Source organism: Citrus clementina, unplaced genomic scaffold (genome assembly GCF_000493195.1).
Source record: "Citrus clementina cultivar Clemenules unplaced genomic scaffold, Citrus_clementina_v1.0 scaffold_5, whole genome shotgun sequence".
In the NCBI taxonomy this organism is placed as follows: Eukaryota; Viridiplantae; Streptophyta; class Magnoliopsida; order Sapindales; family Rutaceae; genus Citrus; species Citrus x clementina.
The window spans coordinates 19,308,429-19,324,487 of NW_006262201.1; the positions used below are offsets into that span (position 1 = coordinate 19,308,429).

General features: G+C 44.3%; 2 protein-coding genes across 2 annotated transcripts in view; one reads left to right on the forward strand and one right to left on the reverse strand.

Moving 5' to 3' along the window:
• LOC18042927 (gamma-glutamyl hydrolase 2) overlaps positions 1-16,059 on the forward strand; it is a 95,603-nt gene that overhangs the window by 34,647 nt on the left and 44,897 nt on the right. The window lies entirely within an intron of this gene.
• LOC112098249 lies at positions 12,420-16,027 on the reverse strand. Its single transcript, XM_024183937.1, has 6 exons — positions 15,857-16,027; positions 15,175-15,226; positions 13,992-14,841; positions 13,733-13,906; positions 13,189-13,568; positions 12,420-13,077 (listed from the first exon to the last, which is right to left on the reverse strand). Exons 3-6 carry the CDS (start codon positions 14,839-14,841, stop codon positions 12,532-12,534), a joined length of 1,950 nt encoding a protein of 649 aa, XP_024039705.1. The 5' UTR covers positions 15,175-15,226; positions 15,857-16,027; the 3' UTR covers positions 12,420-12,531.

The window sequence follows — 16,059 nt, forward strand, 5'->3', positions numbered from 1 at the left end:
GGGTAAAAAGTGTTTCCTTTATATTGAAAAAGGACATTTTAAACAAGTTGCCTAGTTTAAAGAAAGCTATGAAAGTAAAATTTTAAGAGAATCAAGGTGGTGTTGCAGTAGTTGCAGCAGTTGCATCCGAGGACCTCAAACTACAACCATACTCAACATTTCTAATAAGGACAACTATGACTTTGTAGATTTAGTACTCACATCATTTGTGAAAATGAATAGTTAGTAGATCTAGACTTAGGCTGTTCTTTTCATATGAAGGCTAATCAAAACTTGTCTTTGGATTACCAAAACATTGATGGTGGCAAGGTATTGATGGTAAACAACATGACTTGTATGATTACTATTATAGGAAACATTAAGATTAAAATATTTGATAGAGTAGTTAAGGAACTTAAACAAGTTAGACATGCTCCGAACTTGAAGAAGAATATTGTATCTTTAGGCATGCTTGAGAATATAGGGTATAGCTTTGAGGATGAAAATGATTCCTTAAAGGTGATTAAAGGTTTTTTAGTTATAATCAAAGGAGAGAGGTTAGAATGATATTTATGTGTTGAACTGTAACTCTGTGATAGGTAGTGCATCTACGCATGTTAGGGTTACTACTCAGGGTTACGATTAATAGGACTAGGCTTTGATACTTAAGGCTTAGTGATATTAGTGGAAAACGTCTAAACAAGTTGAGTAGGCATAGGGTTTTGGATGTTACTAGAATTAAACAACTAGAGTTTTGTGAACAATGTACATTAGGCAATGCTACTAGGTGGAATTTGGTACTACTAAACATAGAATTAAGGGTATCTTTGATTACGTCTACTAAGCCTTATGAGGACCCACTCCAATTAACTCATGTGGACGTGCTAGGCACTTTCTCTCATTGATTGATGATTTATCAAGGAAACTCTGGGTTTATGTGCTAAAGTCTAAAAATCAAGTACTCAATACTTTCAAGACTTGGAAAGCACGTAAAATGATCATAGCATCTAATGATAATTCATATCACGATTATTAGAAGGTGGTTTCAGTGAAAGTATCTAATATGTCATCATTAAAGTGCTTTTACTTCTTAAAAAATGCCTCATAGAACAACAATATAAAATGCTTAGGGAAACATAGTTTAGTCATTTTGTGAACCCTTACAATTCTTTGGTAGAATGTTCACGCATTATTATTACAGTATGTATGATCAACTGATAAGGCAATGTACTTCAAAATAGGAAAAAAGAGTGTAGATTTTCTATGTTAGAGTTTTCCTTGATTACAGGACTAGATTGTCACAAAAAAACATAATCTTTTACTGCATAAGAAAGATAATAATGATAGCGTATGTGATATGTTCATGGGGGTAATCATGAGTTTACATAGAAGCAATTACGTGAGTTTTTTCAACAAGCCAATCTGATGATGATACCTTAATGGTAAAGTTTGCCATGCTATATTTTTTGGAGTCTGTATTGCTGGGAAAAGAGTGCAAAAATAAAATTGACAACCTCCATATTCATTTATTGGATAATTTTAAGGAATTCAATAGTTATCTTTATGGTCACTTGTCATTCAAGTCCACAATGTTGAGCTTGAACAACACAATTAAAAGGAAAAGCAAAATAATTGGTTTGTTAGATCTAAATGCAAAAGAGAAATATAGCCTCTGGGGTTTCCCATTTGCCTTTCAGGTGAAGATGTTTTTTTAATTTTTATATGATAAATAAATAAATTTAGTATGATATTGTTATAGTATTATAAAATTACAGATATGGACATATGAGGCCATTGCTGAATTCAAAATAAAATTTGCAACTCAATAGGGTGATTTCAAGGTTCACAGGATTCTTAAATGATTTTGTAAGAATAAGATTATGGTTGATGTAATGAATAAAGTCTTGAAAGTAGAAGATACCATAAGTATTTCACGATTATTTGGTTTGAAGCATTAACATAAGCTATTTAGTTGAAAGCATCAATATCATTTTGGTGTAACTTTATTGACATCTATATTATATAGCTTATAATAGCATCAACATTGCATGTCGCATAAAGTGATAGAAGTAACGAGATTGCACAATCTTACATGCAATGCTTGTTGATTTTGGAAATGGAGTAGAAGCTAAAGCTTGGCACAACCTAAGTTGTCAATGGGATGACCCTGACAACAAACCAAATTCAACAAGTTCAAATGTTAATATATAGAACAAAGTTGATGTTGTTGTGGATGATAGGAATATAGCCATTACTGATGATGTTTCGCAAATACCATTATGTGTGCCCTCTACAGGCTTTTGTTCTTTGCTACCTAATGCGTCTGCTTTTTAGAGGACTATGCTATTCTTCAAAAAAATAAGCAAAGCTGCAAATTAGTTGATTTCTTAAAAATAATTTTATGTTTTGATTTATTGAAGTAACTTAGCAGTATATCATAAAACATGTTCATAGATCACTCTGCCTTGTCATATCTCCATAGGTGATCATGTTGCTCCAATATTTTAGAAAGTTGATGATAGATTAAGCAAGATTGAGAAGAAGGTGCAAAATATTGTTGTGTCAGAAGCAAAGCTTGGCAACATGACAAAGGACTTATATATAGAATGACGAAGTTCAAGGAGTCTGTAGTACTTTCTAATGTAGGCAAAGATAATCTCACTAATCATGTTTGCAAACTATAATTAAATTGAAAAGAATTGTCAATAAATTTTAAATTTTTTGTATTTTGATGTAATATAGCCACCACTACATGATGCTTCTACCTCAGTGGCTTCTGAGGTAGACAAAGATAAAATTGATGTTCAAGTTCATAATATTAAATTCCACTGATATTAAATTTAGTTGACAAAAATTATTAAGAGGAACATGTATTCATCATTTTCTTGAGTCCATTCATCATTAAAAATGACAGAAACATGTACGGTTGCCATTGACAAGTGAAGGCACTACTATCATTAAAAAAATTTTGAAAAACATTATTAAGAAGTGGAATAAAAATTACACTATAAGACTTATTGACTTCCCAATCAACTTATTTAATAGAATTACTCTACTTGCTCAAATGACTTACTCACTTGACATTTACTGTACGAGATTAAAAGACTTACTTGACTTGTACAAACAAATTAAAATAATTAACACTCGACTCGTTCAAAAAGAATTACTTGATTTAATACTTGACTTATTCAAGTGACTTACTCGACTCTTACTCGACATAATCAAAAGACCCACTTGACTTGTTCAAACAACTTAAAATGATTAATACTAGATTAGTTCAAAAGGCTACTAGACTAATTTCCTCTTAATAATTGTTGTCAACTAAATTTAATATCAGTTGAATTTAATATTCTGAACTTGACTTTCTCAAAAATTTACTCGACTTCTATTGGATGTGTTCAAAATATAAATTAATATTCGACTACTTGACTTCTACTCAACTTGCTCTGCTATTACCCGAATTATTGTATTCGACTACTTGACTTCTACTCAACTTGCTCTGTTATTACCCGAATTATTGTATGCCACTAGACTAATTTCCTAACTTATACTTTGTTACTAGGTTTACTTTTACTCGACATATTTCTCAACTTCATATGCAACTTATGCCTCAACTTGCTTGACTCACTTCGGGTTTTGCTAAACTAGATACTCAACTTACTTGACTTATCTCTTGACTAGATACTCGACTTAGTCAACTCCTTTACCTGACTTCTTGCTCAACTATCTGACTTTGTACTCGACTTTTTCTTGAAATTATTTTTCAATCACCTAAAACTTAAATTGAATATTTTGGTCTTATATCACTACATTTTATGCAATAGTGTGTGTGTGTGTGTGCAAGCACTAAAATAAAACGTACTATTACAAACTCATAAATCATTTTTATGGGTATTTTTGACTTTTCTCTCCTTCTTGGAGCATATCTATGTAATGGGGAATAAATTTGGTACTTAGGGACAAATGAGGTATAATTAAATAAACAAAACCCTTATGTTTGAGAAATTTTGGGTTATGTTGACTGAGGGTTTCTATGTACTTGTTTATTTATATATATATAGATATTTTTTGGTACATATAAAATGAAAAATGTGTGTCTTAATGGTGTCCTCTTTGTACTTAAAAGGGAACACAGAAAATGGCTTAATGTATTAATATTTTTTGATAAAGTATCATAAGACAAGTGTCACTGAAAACTATTTTTCTTGTAGTGTATAAAGTTTTATTTAATTAGGGAGATTATAACCGTTAAAATAAAAGCGGGTCGAACCCGACGGTTACATGCTAAAAAATGTACGAAGAAAACTGGTACCAAACGCGCTCTAACATAATCTTCTATTTTTCCTTGTTTTATTGTTCTTTAGTTACGAAGTAATGAATGACTTAAAGTCCATAATCAAATAAAACAGTTCGGTTCGGTAATTCCATCCATATCACTTCACATAACTTCTTATAAACACATACGTAGGTGTTTGAGGGAAAGATGGGAAAGGTAATAGAGCGCCACGTGTCAGCCAATGGAATGATATCAGCACAATCGGAGGTACCCTACATAATCCGAGGTGCCCGACATGACTTGAGGTACCCCGTATAAATAGAGGTACCCTGCACAATTAGAGGTATCCCACACAAATAGAGGTACCCCATACAAATAGAGGTACCCCATACAAATAGAGGTATCCCATACAGATAGGGGTACCCTGCGTAATAGGGGGTACCCCATGTAATTCGAGGTACCCGGCAAAGCGGATGCAAGAGAATCCACCGAAAATATCCGCCATGAGAAACGTCTCCGCCTCCTAAAAGATATCATTTGATTTTGTCAGAATTAAGAATCAAAAGCGACGTGCTAAAAGGAGGGACAGCCGTCTGCTACCTCTGCCAAAAGTGAAGGACACTGTCCCAAGGACAGTGGTCCCTAGCCGCCTACCCGACAGCTACTGCAGAGGTACCCTGGACCACTCTCCAGCGCACGCCACGTTTCCAAAAGATGAGATACGCCGCGAACATGCACATAACGGCCCCAAGAATCATAAAAGCGGTAAAAGGACGTTAGCCAAAAAGGGTATGCCACGTGGCAGCTAAGGTACTCCATATATAAAGGCGCCTAGGTTTCATTCTCCATCATGCTCTCATTCGCCCAAAAACACTCACACTCCAAAAAAGAGGTTTTCTTCAACCTTAAACCCTAATTTACAGAGGGCTAGCTAGCTCTCTTTGCAATAAAAGCTTGAGTTTGCTAACTTGAGCGTCGGAGTGTGAACGCCGGGGTACCCCTGGCTTCACCTCTAACCTCTATTTCATTGTTTTGCAGGCGTGAAGCTCATTTTGAAGGATACCTCTCTTGTTTCTGATCTTCCACCATTGTTACCACTCTCTCTCCCTTTCTCACCTCCCCGCATTTCAGATACACCGCACCGCACACAATAAACTAGTGAGGTACCCCATCTCCCCCAAAAATATAAATTCATTGTTGAAGATTGATTTTGGATTTTCCTACCCCAAAATCAGTTGAAAACAATTGGCGCCGTCTGTGGGGAGACGCACAAAAAGCCTCCTCCACGGTTACCAAACTAGTTGTTGTGTGTACTCCAATACATGGCACCCGACGTACCTCCCGAAGGTTTAATGGGGGATCCTACAAGGATGAGAGAGGACAGCAGCAGTGAAGGCAGTGATCCCGCGAGAAGGGTAGCCCGCATCAGTAAGGGCAAGAGTGTCAAGCAGTCGACGGGTGTTCGCCAAGAAGAAGAACCTATTTCGCACAAGCGTTTTGAGGATCTTGCTCACGCAATACTTAGGGCGGTTGGATCTCGGGCACCCGAAAGTTCACTTCCACCAGTGACGCTAGAAGCTCCACCACCTCAAACGGACGACCAAGCTATGGTCAGAAGAGGGGTACCCGAGGCCAGCAAGCCAAAGCCTAGGCCATCGGGTACCCGTTCTAAGTTTCAAACCATGGGCTCCCGCGACGAGCGTTCCACCGCCTCTTGCAATTCCCGCAGTAGCCAGGGTACGAGGCGTGCAAAGCGTACCCACGAGGATCTCCGTGAGAAGTTAAACGCCAAAAGGGCTTCTCAAATGGCGGCGACATCATCAGGTACACCGAGGGTACCCCTCGAACTTGTGGAAAAGATGGAGAACCTGGAAGCCCAAGTGAAGCTCCTCTCCGAGAAGCAAAACATCACAGCTGCACCAACGCCAATGACCTACCAATCGCCATTCACTATGGAGATTAGGACAGCAGCTCTCCCCGAGGCGTTTGCCATGCCTCAGATACCCCAATACTCGGGTACCACTGATCCCTCGGAGCATGCTGAGCTATACCGTGACCAAATGCTTATTAAGGGTGTAGATGAGAGCGCCATGTGTAGGATGTTTACACACACACTCACGGGCCCCGCGAAGTCATGGTTTCGCTCTTTGAAGGCGGGTAGCATATCTTCCTTACACCAATTGTTATCTGAATTTACTAAAGAGTTTTCCTATGCTTCCACTCAAGATAGGGTAGCCTCCAAACTTGCCTTTATCAAGCAAGGGGAAGCCGAGCCTTTGGCGGAGTATGTAAGTCGTTTCCACCAAGAGGTGCTGCGGACCGGAGCATTTGGAAACCAATACACATTGACCCATTTTGAGAAAAATTTACGGTTGGGTAAGTTATGGCGTTCTTTTCAAAAGAAGCGTCCACTTTCATATGGGGAAGCCCGTTCTCGGGCGTTGCAACAAGTGGAGATGGACGAAAAATGCCAATTGAAGCGCCAAGAAGATAAGGCCGATGTTACAAAGAACAAGGAGAAGCCCAAGAGGGTGGAGGCCCCAATACCGCGGGTGCCCCGAGCACGGAGCCCTCCACGGGCTGCCTTGCGGGGACGAGGGTATAACCCTCAGGGTGCCTCAAGGGTACCCCAACCTCCAAGATCGCCACCACCGGATCAGCGAGAGCCACCGCCGAGGCCTCGGTATGAATCTTACCACCCACTGAATCGATCCCCAGAGCAGATCTTCTACCATATTCGGGATAGTGGCCTCCTCCGCCCTCCTAAGCCAATGAAGAAGTACCCCAACATGAAGCGTAGCCTGAAGTATTGCGAGTTCCATGAGGACTTTGGTCACAGCACAGCCGAGTGCTTCACCTTGCGAGAAGAAATTGAATCTTTGATTCTCAGCGGGTACCTCAAAGAATTTGTTGCTGGCATGAGAGAAGCTCAGAAATCTGCGGAACATGATAAAGGCAAGCGGGTAGCTGATGGCAGTCCCGAACGAGAGGTACCCCTTGGACACAAGAAAGGCGTGTATGTCCGAATGATCATGGGCGGACCGACTTTAGCGGGCCAATCTAGGAGGGCTATCAAAGGCTATGGTAGATCGTTGTCGATAACCACCAATATGGGCAGAGAAGTCAACCTTAATGAATGGGGTGCACCGAAGGTACCCCACCATCCCCCGCCTATCCTTTTTACAGAAAAAGATGCGGAGGGCATCTCGTACCCCCACGATGATGCCTTCGTAATTACGTTGAAGGTTGCCACTGGTAAGGTAGCAAGAACTCTCGTAGATACCGGTAGCTCCGTTGACATCATTTTCAAAAGCGCCTTGGATCAGCTATTGATTGAGTCGCCAAAGATCACCCCATATGCTACGCCTCTTATTGGGTTCGCCGGAGATATGGTTATACCAAAAGGCATCATTACGCTGCCCGTTACACTTGGTAAGGTACCTCACCGTGTTGTTCATATGATTGATTTTCTTATTGTAGATCACCCGGGTGCCTACAATATTATATTGGGTAGGCCGTTCTTAGTAGCAACTAAAGCGGTGGTATCCATGCACTATCTCGCCATGAAAGTCCCGGCCGCCCAAGAAGTTATCACCATTAAAGGGGACCAGCAATCGGCTCGTGGATGTTATTCCGTGGCCTCCAAAGTCACTTACCAAATAGCTTCAGATCCGCCAATGAAGGGGTACCCTAGTGGCAGCCAGCCCACACCTTCCCCCTCAAAGCGAGCACTTGCTAGACAGCGGAGAACAGTACTGAAAAAATCTCCTCAAGTAGCCCACCCACGAGAAAAGTTGGAGTTTTCACCAAGGGAGATGGAAGCAGTTACGGGGGATAGCTCGAGGGTACCTCACGGGGACCAGGAGGAGCCCAGATGTGAAGTTGAGGCACCTTTGGATCCCCGAATATTGAAAGATGAAATGCGGGGTACCCCAGTTGAAGATCTTATTTCAGTCTCGATTTGCGCCACCGACCCAACAAAGACAGTGAAAGTAGGCTCCAACCTCTCGAAGGAACAAAGGGAGAAACTCATCACCTTCCTATGTGAGCACCTCGATGTATTTGCTTGGTCCCACTCGGATATGCCGGGTATCCCACATTCTCTCTCATGTCACAAACTCAATGTCAGCCCGCATAATAAACCGGTCAAACAGAAGCGTCGCGCCTTCAATCAAGAGAGGTACGATGCAATTGAACAAGAGGTAGACCGCCTATTAGTAGCACGGTTTATTCGGGAAGCAGTGTACCCCGATTGGGTGTCCAACGTTGTTCTTGTCAAGAAATCAAACGGAAAGTGGCGCATGTGCGTGGACTTCACCGACTTGAATAAGTCCTGCCCCAAGGATAGCTTCCCGCTTCCTCGGGTGGACCAGCTGGTTGATGCAACAGCGGGGCATGAAATGCTTAGTTTTATGGACGCCTTCTCCGGGTACAACCAAATCCCGATGTACGAACCCGATCAAGAGAAAACAGCCTTCATCACCAACCGGGGGTTATACTGTTATAAGGTTATGCCGTTTGGTTTGAAGAATGCCGGGGCTACCTACCAGCGGCTAGTGAACAAAATTTTTAAAGAACAAATCGGGCGCACCATGGAGGTGTACATAGACGACATGATCACCAAATCGGTGCATGCGGGGGAACACCTGGGGCACCTCAGAGATACCTTTACCGTTTTGAGAAAACATCAGATGCGGCTAAACCCTGAAAAATGTGCATTCGGGGTAACCTCGGGAAAGTTTCTCGGTTTCATGGTACAACAACGGGGGATTGAAGCCAACCCCGATAAAATTCGCGCAGTTCTTGACATGAAATCGCCAAGCACCATCAAGGAGGTTCAAAGCTTGGCAGGCCGGGTAGCTGCTCTGAGCCGCTTTATCTCCAAGGCTACCGACCGGTGTAAGCCCTTTTTCAAAGCTTTGAAGACCGGTAAAAAGCTCCAATGGACACCCGATTGCGAAGAGGCTTTCCAAGAACTGAAGGGGTACCTCGTGAATGCTCCACTACTTGCCAAACCTGAGCCGGGAGAGGTGCTGCTGCTATATCTCGCCGTATCCGAGCATGCCACCAGCTCTGTGTTACTCCGAGAGGATGATAATGGGGTACAACGACCTATTTACTACACTAGTAAGGCTATGGTTGATGCCGAAAAAAGGTACCCCACCTCTGAGAAGATCATTTTGGCATTGGTTGTCTCCGCACGGAAGCTCAGACCATATTTTCAGGCTCACACCATTGCAGTCGTCACCAACCTTCCCCTCCGGCAAATCCTTCAGAAGTTAGACATGTCCGGAAGGCTTCTCCGATGGTCCCTCGAATTAAGTGAGTTCGACATCATCTTCAAGCTTCGTTCAGCGATTAAAGCTCAGGCCATTGCTGATTTCATTGCGGAATTCGCCAATGACTCAAGTGGTGAAGGCGATCTGAGATACCTGTTAGATACCCCACCTACCGATGAAGAGGAGCAGGTCTGGGAAATATATGTGGATGGTTCCTCTAACTCACACGGAAGTGGCGCGGGAGTTATTATAATCGACCCGAACAAGGTGAAAATATGCTACGCCCTGCAATTCGGATTCAAGGCTTCAAACAACGAAGCCGAGTACGAGGCAATCATAGCGGGGTTGAGGATGTCGAAGGCTTTGGGAGCAAAAAGGGTACACGTCAAGAGCGACTCACAGTTGGTGGTAAGCCAGATTACCGCACAATATCAAGCGAAAGAGGAAAACATGAAGGGGTACCTCGAAAAAACCAGAGAGTTGATGTCCCAATTTTGCGAGGTTAAAGTGGAAAGGGTACCCCGACTGGAGAACAGCGAAGCCGATACCCTAGCAAAAATGGCGTCCCTTGGTGTAGCTCAGTCAGCTGGCCCCATCACAACAGAACACATACCCGCCCCCAGCATTGATCTCCTAGAGCCGTTGGAAGTAGGATCACTGTCCAACGAGGTACTTTGGATGGAGCCTATCATAAGGCACCTCAAGGATGGAGACCTCCCCTCAGATAAAAGTGAAGCGAGAAGACTAAAGTATAAAGCTGCCCGGTATTGCCTGATCCAGGATACCCTATACAGAAGAGGGTTCACTCTTCCTTACCTTAAATGCTTGGGAAGCGACGAGGCCGAGTATGTCATGAGGGAGATACATGAGGGGATTTGTGGCAATCATTATGGAGCACAATCACTGGCGCAAAAAGCTCTCCGTCAGGGGTACTACTGGCCAACCATGCGGGAAGATGCCAAGAATATGGTACGAAACTGTGACAAATGCCAAAGGTTCGCCAGGGTACCCCACCTACCCCCAGAGAAGCTAACAGTTATATCTTCCCCTTGGCCCTTCGCTATGTGGGGAGTGGACCTCATTGGCCCGTTACCTACCGGGAAGGGGCAAGCAAAACATGCAATCGTGGCGGTAGATTATTTTACAAAATGGGCGGAAGCGGAGCCACTAACAAGCATCACAGAAAGGAAAACCACCGAATTCATTTGGAAGAACCTCATTTGCAGATTTGGAATCCCTTATGCAATTATCAGTGATAACGGCAAGCAATTCGATAATGAAAAATTTCGAAGCTTTTGTTCGGAGTTGGGGATAGCCAACCGATTTGCTACACCTGCCCACCCCCAATCTAATGGGCAAGTCGAAGCCGTTAACAAGATTATCAAAGGTATCCTGAAGAAGAAGCTAGAGGAAAGAAAGGGAGCATGGGTAGACGAGCTACCTGGCGTACTGTGGGCATACCGGACTACTCAAAACACCTCCACCAGGGAGACCCCGTTTTCCCTCGCATTCGGTGTTGACGCAGTGATTCCTGCAGAAATCGGGGTACCCTCTCACAGGGTTGAATACTTCGATGAGGCCGAGAACACCTCCTTGGTTGCTTCAAACCTTGATTTGGTGGCTGAAAAAAGGGCTAGAGCAGAACTGAGGACAGCCATATATCAGCATCGCATTTCGGGTCTATATGAAAAAAGGGTACGCCCTCGATCCTTCAAGAAAGGAGACTTGGTCTTGAGAAGGGTAACTCAGAACACTAGGGTACCCTACGAAGGTGCTTTCGGGGCAAATTGGGAAGGACCTTACCGCATCGACAAACCCGTTGGGACAGGTGCATACAGGCTACTCCACATGGATGGCACAATTGTGAGGCACCCCTGGAACGCTGCAATGCTACGGAAATATTACTAAAGGACAGTGTCTCAACCTTTAGTCTTTTGCTGTTATTTGCTTTCTTTAATGTTTTTGTGTGATAGGCCAAATAGGGTACCCCAAATGCCCTATGTTGTTCAGTTACAACTTTAGAGTTTCTTTAATTTTCAAATGAAAAGAATAGGAGGTCTTGCGGTCTCCCATTCTCCTCAGGGTAACAAAGCTAAGTCATGTATTGATCAACGCTTTCGTTATCTATAAATGCATTTTCTTTCTCAACAAATATGATGTGAGTTCTTTCTTTATTTTTCGCCACTTCGATCTTAGAATGCAGATTACATTCATTTATCGCCATTAATATACCCTCGCATCTGGTTATATGCAATTCTCGCCATACGCTTGTCAGTTATGACTAACCTATCACAGGACCAGCCAAGGTACTTGATATGCCTAGATCGTGACGATCTGTGTAAAGCCAAGATAGGCAATGGAGTGAACAGCCCAGGGGTAGCCTTTCTGCGGAAGCATGACAAAGCTACCTAGACAAAGAGAGGGAGGGTCAAAGAAGACCCGAGGGTGAAGAAAAACCGGCATACCCTAGCGGCACGAAGTTCGGCTTAGGTATGAGAACACCCACACCTCCGTCCTCGTACTTTTGCAAAGTATGGGATAAGCTATTCAAAAATTCGGAGAGCACTTCGAAAGAATAAGAAATTGATTGGTTGGACCAATTGCGCACTTTCAATTTTTGATCGAGATGTCGCGACGATGTTTTGATTACCTATTTGTGGAAAATCCGCCATGGTTGCCGAGGAGGGCATGCACCAAATTCGCCGCTCAGTGTAAACCAGCAGGCGCCTGATGTTGAATACTTGTTAAGGTACCAGGGGTACCCCATTTTAAAAAAAAATGATGAAATGAGAGGTACCCTAGGAATTTGTAAGATAACAGTTTAGCCAAGCATTCGTTTGCAGAATAATGCAAAGTACAAGAGGACTAGATGGTATGATATCATAACAAAAGAGAAGTCTCAATAAAACAAAATATCCCGAGAAACCAAAAAGAAATAAACAAGGTCCAAATAGCAAAATGTGGATAGATCCGATAAACAAGAGCACAGTGAGAAGGCTACACCGAGGGGGGAACGCGATCCCCAACATCCGTCTCTAGAGGGCGATCGGCAGAAGACTCCGAGGTACCCGGAATATGAGCCGCCGAAATAGGGGCATCCGAGGCGGGCAACGACTGAGGCTGATGGGGTACCCCAGGCGACCCAGAAGGGGTACCCGACCGTGCCTGGGAAGACTTCTTCCGCTCCGCAATTGTCTTCAGAATGGCAGCCTTGTTGACGAATTTCTGCACGCGGGGTACCTCCAACGCCGGATCCACACTCCACACCTCCGTCATGATGAGTGAGAATGCATCCTCCGCCATCGTCTTTTGCCGAGATAGCAGATCCCCGTTGGTGGCCCTCAACTCCTCACAATCCTTCTCCACCCTAGCTTTCTCTCCCGATAGGCCAGCAATGCGTTCTTGCAGAGTTTTAACTTCTCGAGCGAGCTGATCCTCACGAGATTGACGGCTTTGAAGCTCACTCCTTAACTTGTCGACCTCTGACTGTGCGGCAACAAGGGAGTCGAGATCCGGAAGGCAGTGGCTAAGGAGAAAAGATGCCTGCGGGTCATGCAAGACATGTTAAATATATGTGTATGGCGAAAAGATCAAATAAGTAAAAAAAAAAAAAAATGATGAAGAGTACACCCAGGGTACCCCAAGAAAGCCTACCTCTTGGGTAGCCCTAAGTGCTTGACCATAACGCTGGCTCAAGCTCATCTTGTCAACCTCTTCAGCAACCTCGGAGGTAACATTTTCAGCAGAGTAGTAAAAGTGGCGAGCCAAGTGCGAAACCTCCTTGTTAGAAGCCGGGTCTAAGTCACCCTCACGTAACTCATCGGGGAAAGTAGAAACCAGCCCGAATTTTCTCTTCTTCGAGCGAGGGGTACCCTTTGACCCGCTGTGGGAGGTACCCTGAGATTTCCCCTTTGGACCGGGAGCTCGAGGAGGTCGGGAGCCTTTCGGGGGTACCGCCGAATCCTGAGATCCGGAAGCACCGCCCACTACCGCTTGGAAAAAGGCGTCGAAAGCATCACCCGTCGATTCCATGACTGCACCCAATGCACAAAAGTTATGTTAGCTGGACAAATACTAAGTACTGCAAAAGTAAAAATAAGAAATGGAAAGCGGAGAAGCGAAACGAAGAATGCAATAATAATGGGGTACCCCAGTCCCATAAGTAATAATAGGATACCCCCCGACACCCAAATCATACATGAGTCACCCCCAGGAGCAGATGTAGGACTTCGGTCAATCAGCCCCGCTCTCCATAATCGGCTCTCCTCCAGCACATCACTACCCCTCTGTGCACCTCGAAGCCTGTCCATAAATTTCTTCACCTCTCTCCCCACCTCCTGAACTGGGCATGATCCTTTAGCCCATGTCACACCTGTGAAAGCATAAAGAACTCAAGGTTAGTGAGACATTGAGGTGAAAGATTCCGATTAAAAACCATAAGTAAGGGAGATACTTACAGTCTACATTGAAGGAATGAGAAACCTCCACGGGGTCGCCCTTCTCACCTAGAGTCTCTGTCCCCCACCTACCCTCAGCGACAAACCATCCCTTTCGGTAACCCTTCTTCAAGGCAGGGTTCCCCTCAACGATGTGGCCATGATCACCCCAGGGAGAGAAGTAAGCAATGCCGGGACCCTTAGGCTTCTTGAATTGGTAAAGGCCCCTCAACTCCCGAACAGAAATGTCGCGCTTCACGACCTCCAACCATAACACATGTAAGCCCGTCAGTGTCCTCCACCCTGGAAGGGACAGCTGCCCAGGAGCTACCCCCAAGTAATTAAACATTTTCATAAAGAATGGTTGGAGGGGCAGGCGGAGTCCTAGATCGAAGAGGTCGATATGGAGAGCAATCCCATCAGACTTTGGACACTCGGGTCGCTCATTCACATGGGGTACCCTAAGCTGGACAGACGGAGGAATATTGTATTTGGCTCTAATTTGCTCCAACTCCCCCAAAGTAGCCCTCCTAATGCCTAGGGAAAAAGGGTTGCTAGATTTTGAAGGTGTGGCAGGGGGAGATTTAGGCGGCTGGTCCGAGGAACGAGCTGGAACCTTAGGCTTGGTTGGCTTACCCTTCTTTCGAGGATGAGGGGTAGGCCGTCTACTAGGAAAGCGTGGGCTGACACGAGGGGTACTCCTAGGAGGAGGGGGCTCAGAACGAGAATTGCAACTCCTAGAGGAATTAGGAGGGGACCGATCCCCCTCGCTGATGGAGATGTGGGAAGGGGAACCCGCAGGAGGGTTGTCAACCCTACTAGCCCCAACTTTACGTCGCTTCATCGGGGGTCCCGTGTGCTTTTTGCCCATCTACTTTTACCCAACAACACACCCACAAGTTCCCCAACAGCACATCCACAAGCCCCCAACAGCACATCCACAAGTTCCCCAACAATACACCCAACGATACACCCAACAACATATCCACAAGCCCCCAACAACACATCCAACAAGCCACATGTTTTCCAAACAGCAATATATCCATACCAAGCACCATCCACCACACATCAACCACCAAATGCAAACACCAACCAACAAAACAAAAAAAAAAAAAACAACAAAAACCAAAAACAAAATTTTCTCAGAGTATGCAAAATAGCGCCACTGTGAATGCGCCAAAGGAGGAGAAGCGAGGAGGGATACCTGTGATTCACCAATTCAACAGATCGGGATTGATAATCGCGGCGAAATGAAGCTGCAGGCAACCAAAAATAGTGGGTAAAAATATGCAAGTATAAAAACAAAAATAAGCTTAAATATATATAGTTATTTATAAATAAATGAATAAATAAAATGAAGAACGAAGAAGCTGCAGCAACCGGCGTCGGCTGTCATGGCTGCAACCACCGAGAACCGACGCCGGAGATCACGAGAAGGATGCCGGAAACCGCCAAAGGAGGACGCCAGCCAAAAAAAAAAAAAAAAAAAAAAAAAAAAAGAAAACGAAGAACAGAGAAGACAACACGGAAGAGGGGACTGCAGCCACCAAACCGACGTCGGCTGTCGTGGCTGCAAGCACCAAACCGACGCCGGCTGCAACCACACCAAACCAACGCCGGAAATCATAGAGAAAAGCACCGGTCGAAACAAAAAAAAAAAAAGAGAAAAATCGAGAAGCTACAGCCGCTAAACTAACGCCGGAAACCACCAAACCGACGCCGGCTGCCGCGGCTGCAGCCACCAAACCAACGCCGGCCGCAACCACACCAAACCGACGCCGGAAATCACAGAGAAAAACACCAAGCCGAAACGGAAAAGAGAAGAAAAGGGAAGGAAGAGAGAAAGCACCAAGGGAAAAATAAAGAAACGATGAATGAGGGGTTACCGTGTGTATCGCCGGACTGAGATCTCGCCGTGAGCCGCCGGAAATCGCCTTGAACCGACCAGATCTGGAGCCCAAAACCGCCACTGCAGCAGCCGAGATCCACGCCGGAAAACGTACCAGATCAACGCCGGCCGAGAGAGAAAGAGAAAGAAGAAAGAAAGAAAAGGAAGAAGGAAAAGAGAGAAAAAGGAAGGAGAAACGTG

Coding starts and splice junctions, on each gene's coding strand:
- LOC112098249 (XM_024183937.1), bottom strand. CDS start 14,841: ATGGGCAAAAAGCACACGGGACCCCCGATGAAGCGACGTAAAGTTGGG. Junction 13,569..13,732: donor TGCTCCTGGGGGTGACTCAT/GTATGATTTGGG, acceptor CATTGGGTGCAG/TCATGGAATCGACGGGTGAT. Junction 13,078..13,188: donor CACTTAGGGCTACCCAAGAG/GTAGGCTTTCTT, acceptor CATGACCCGCAG/GCATCTTTTCTCCTTAGCCA.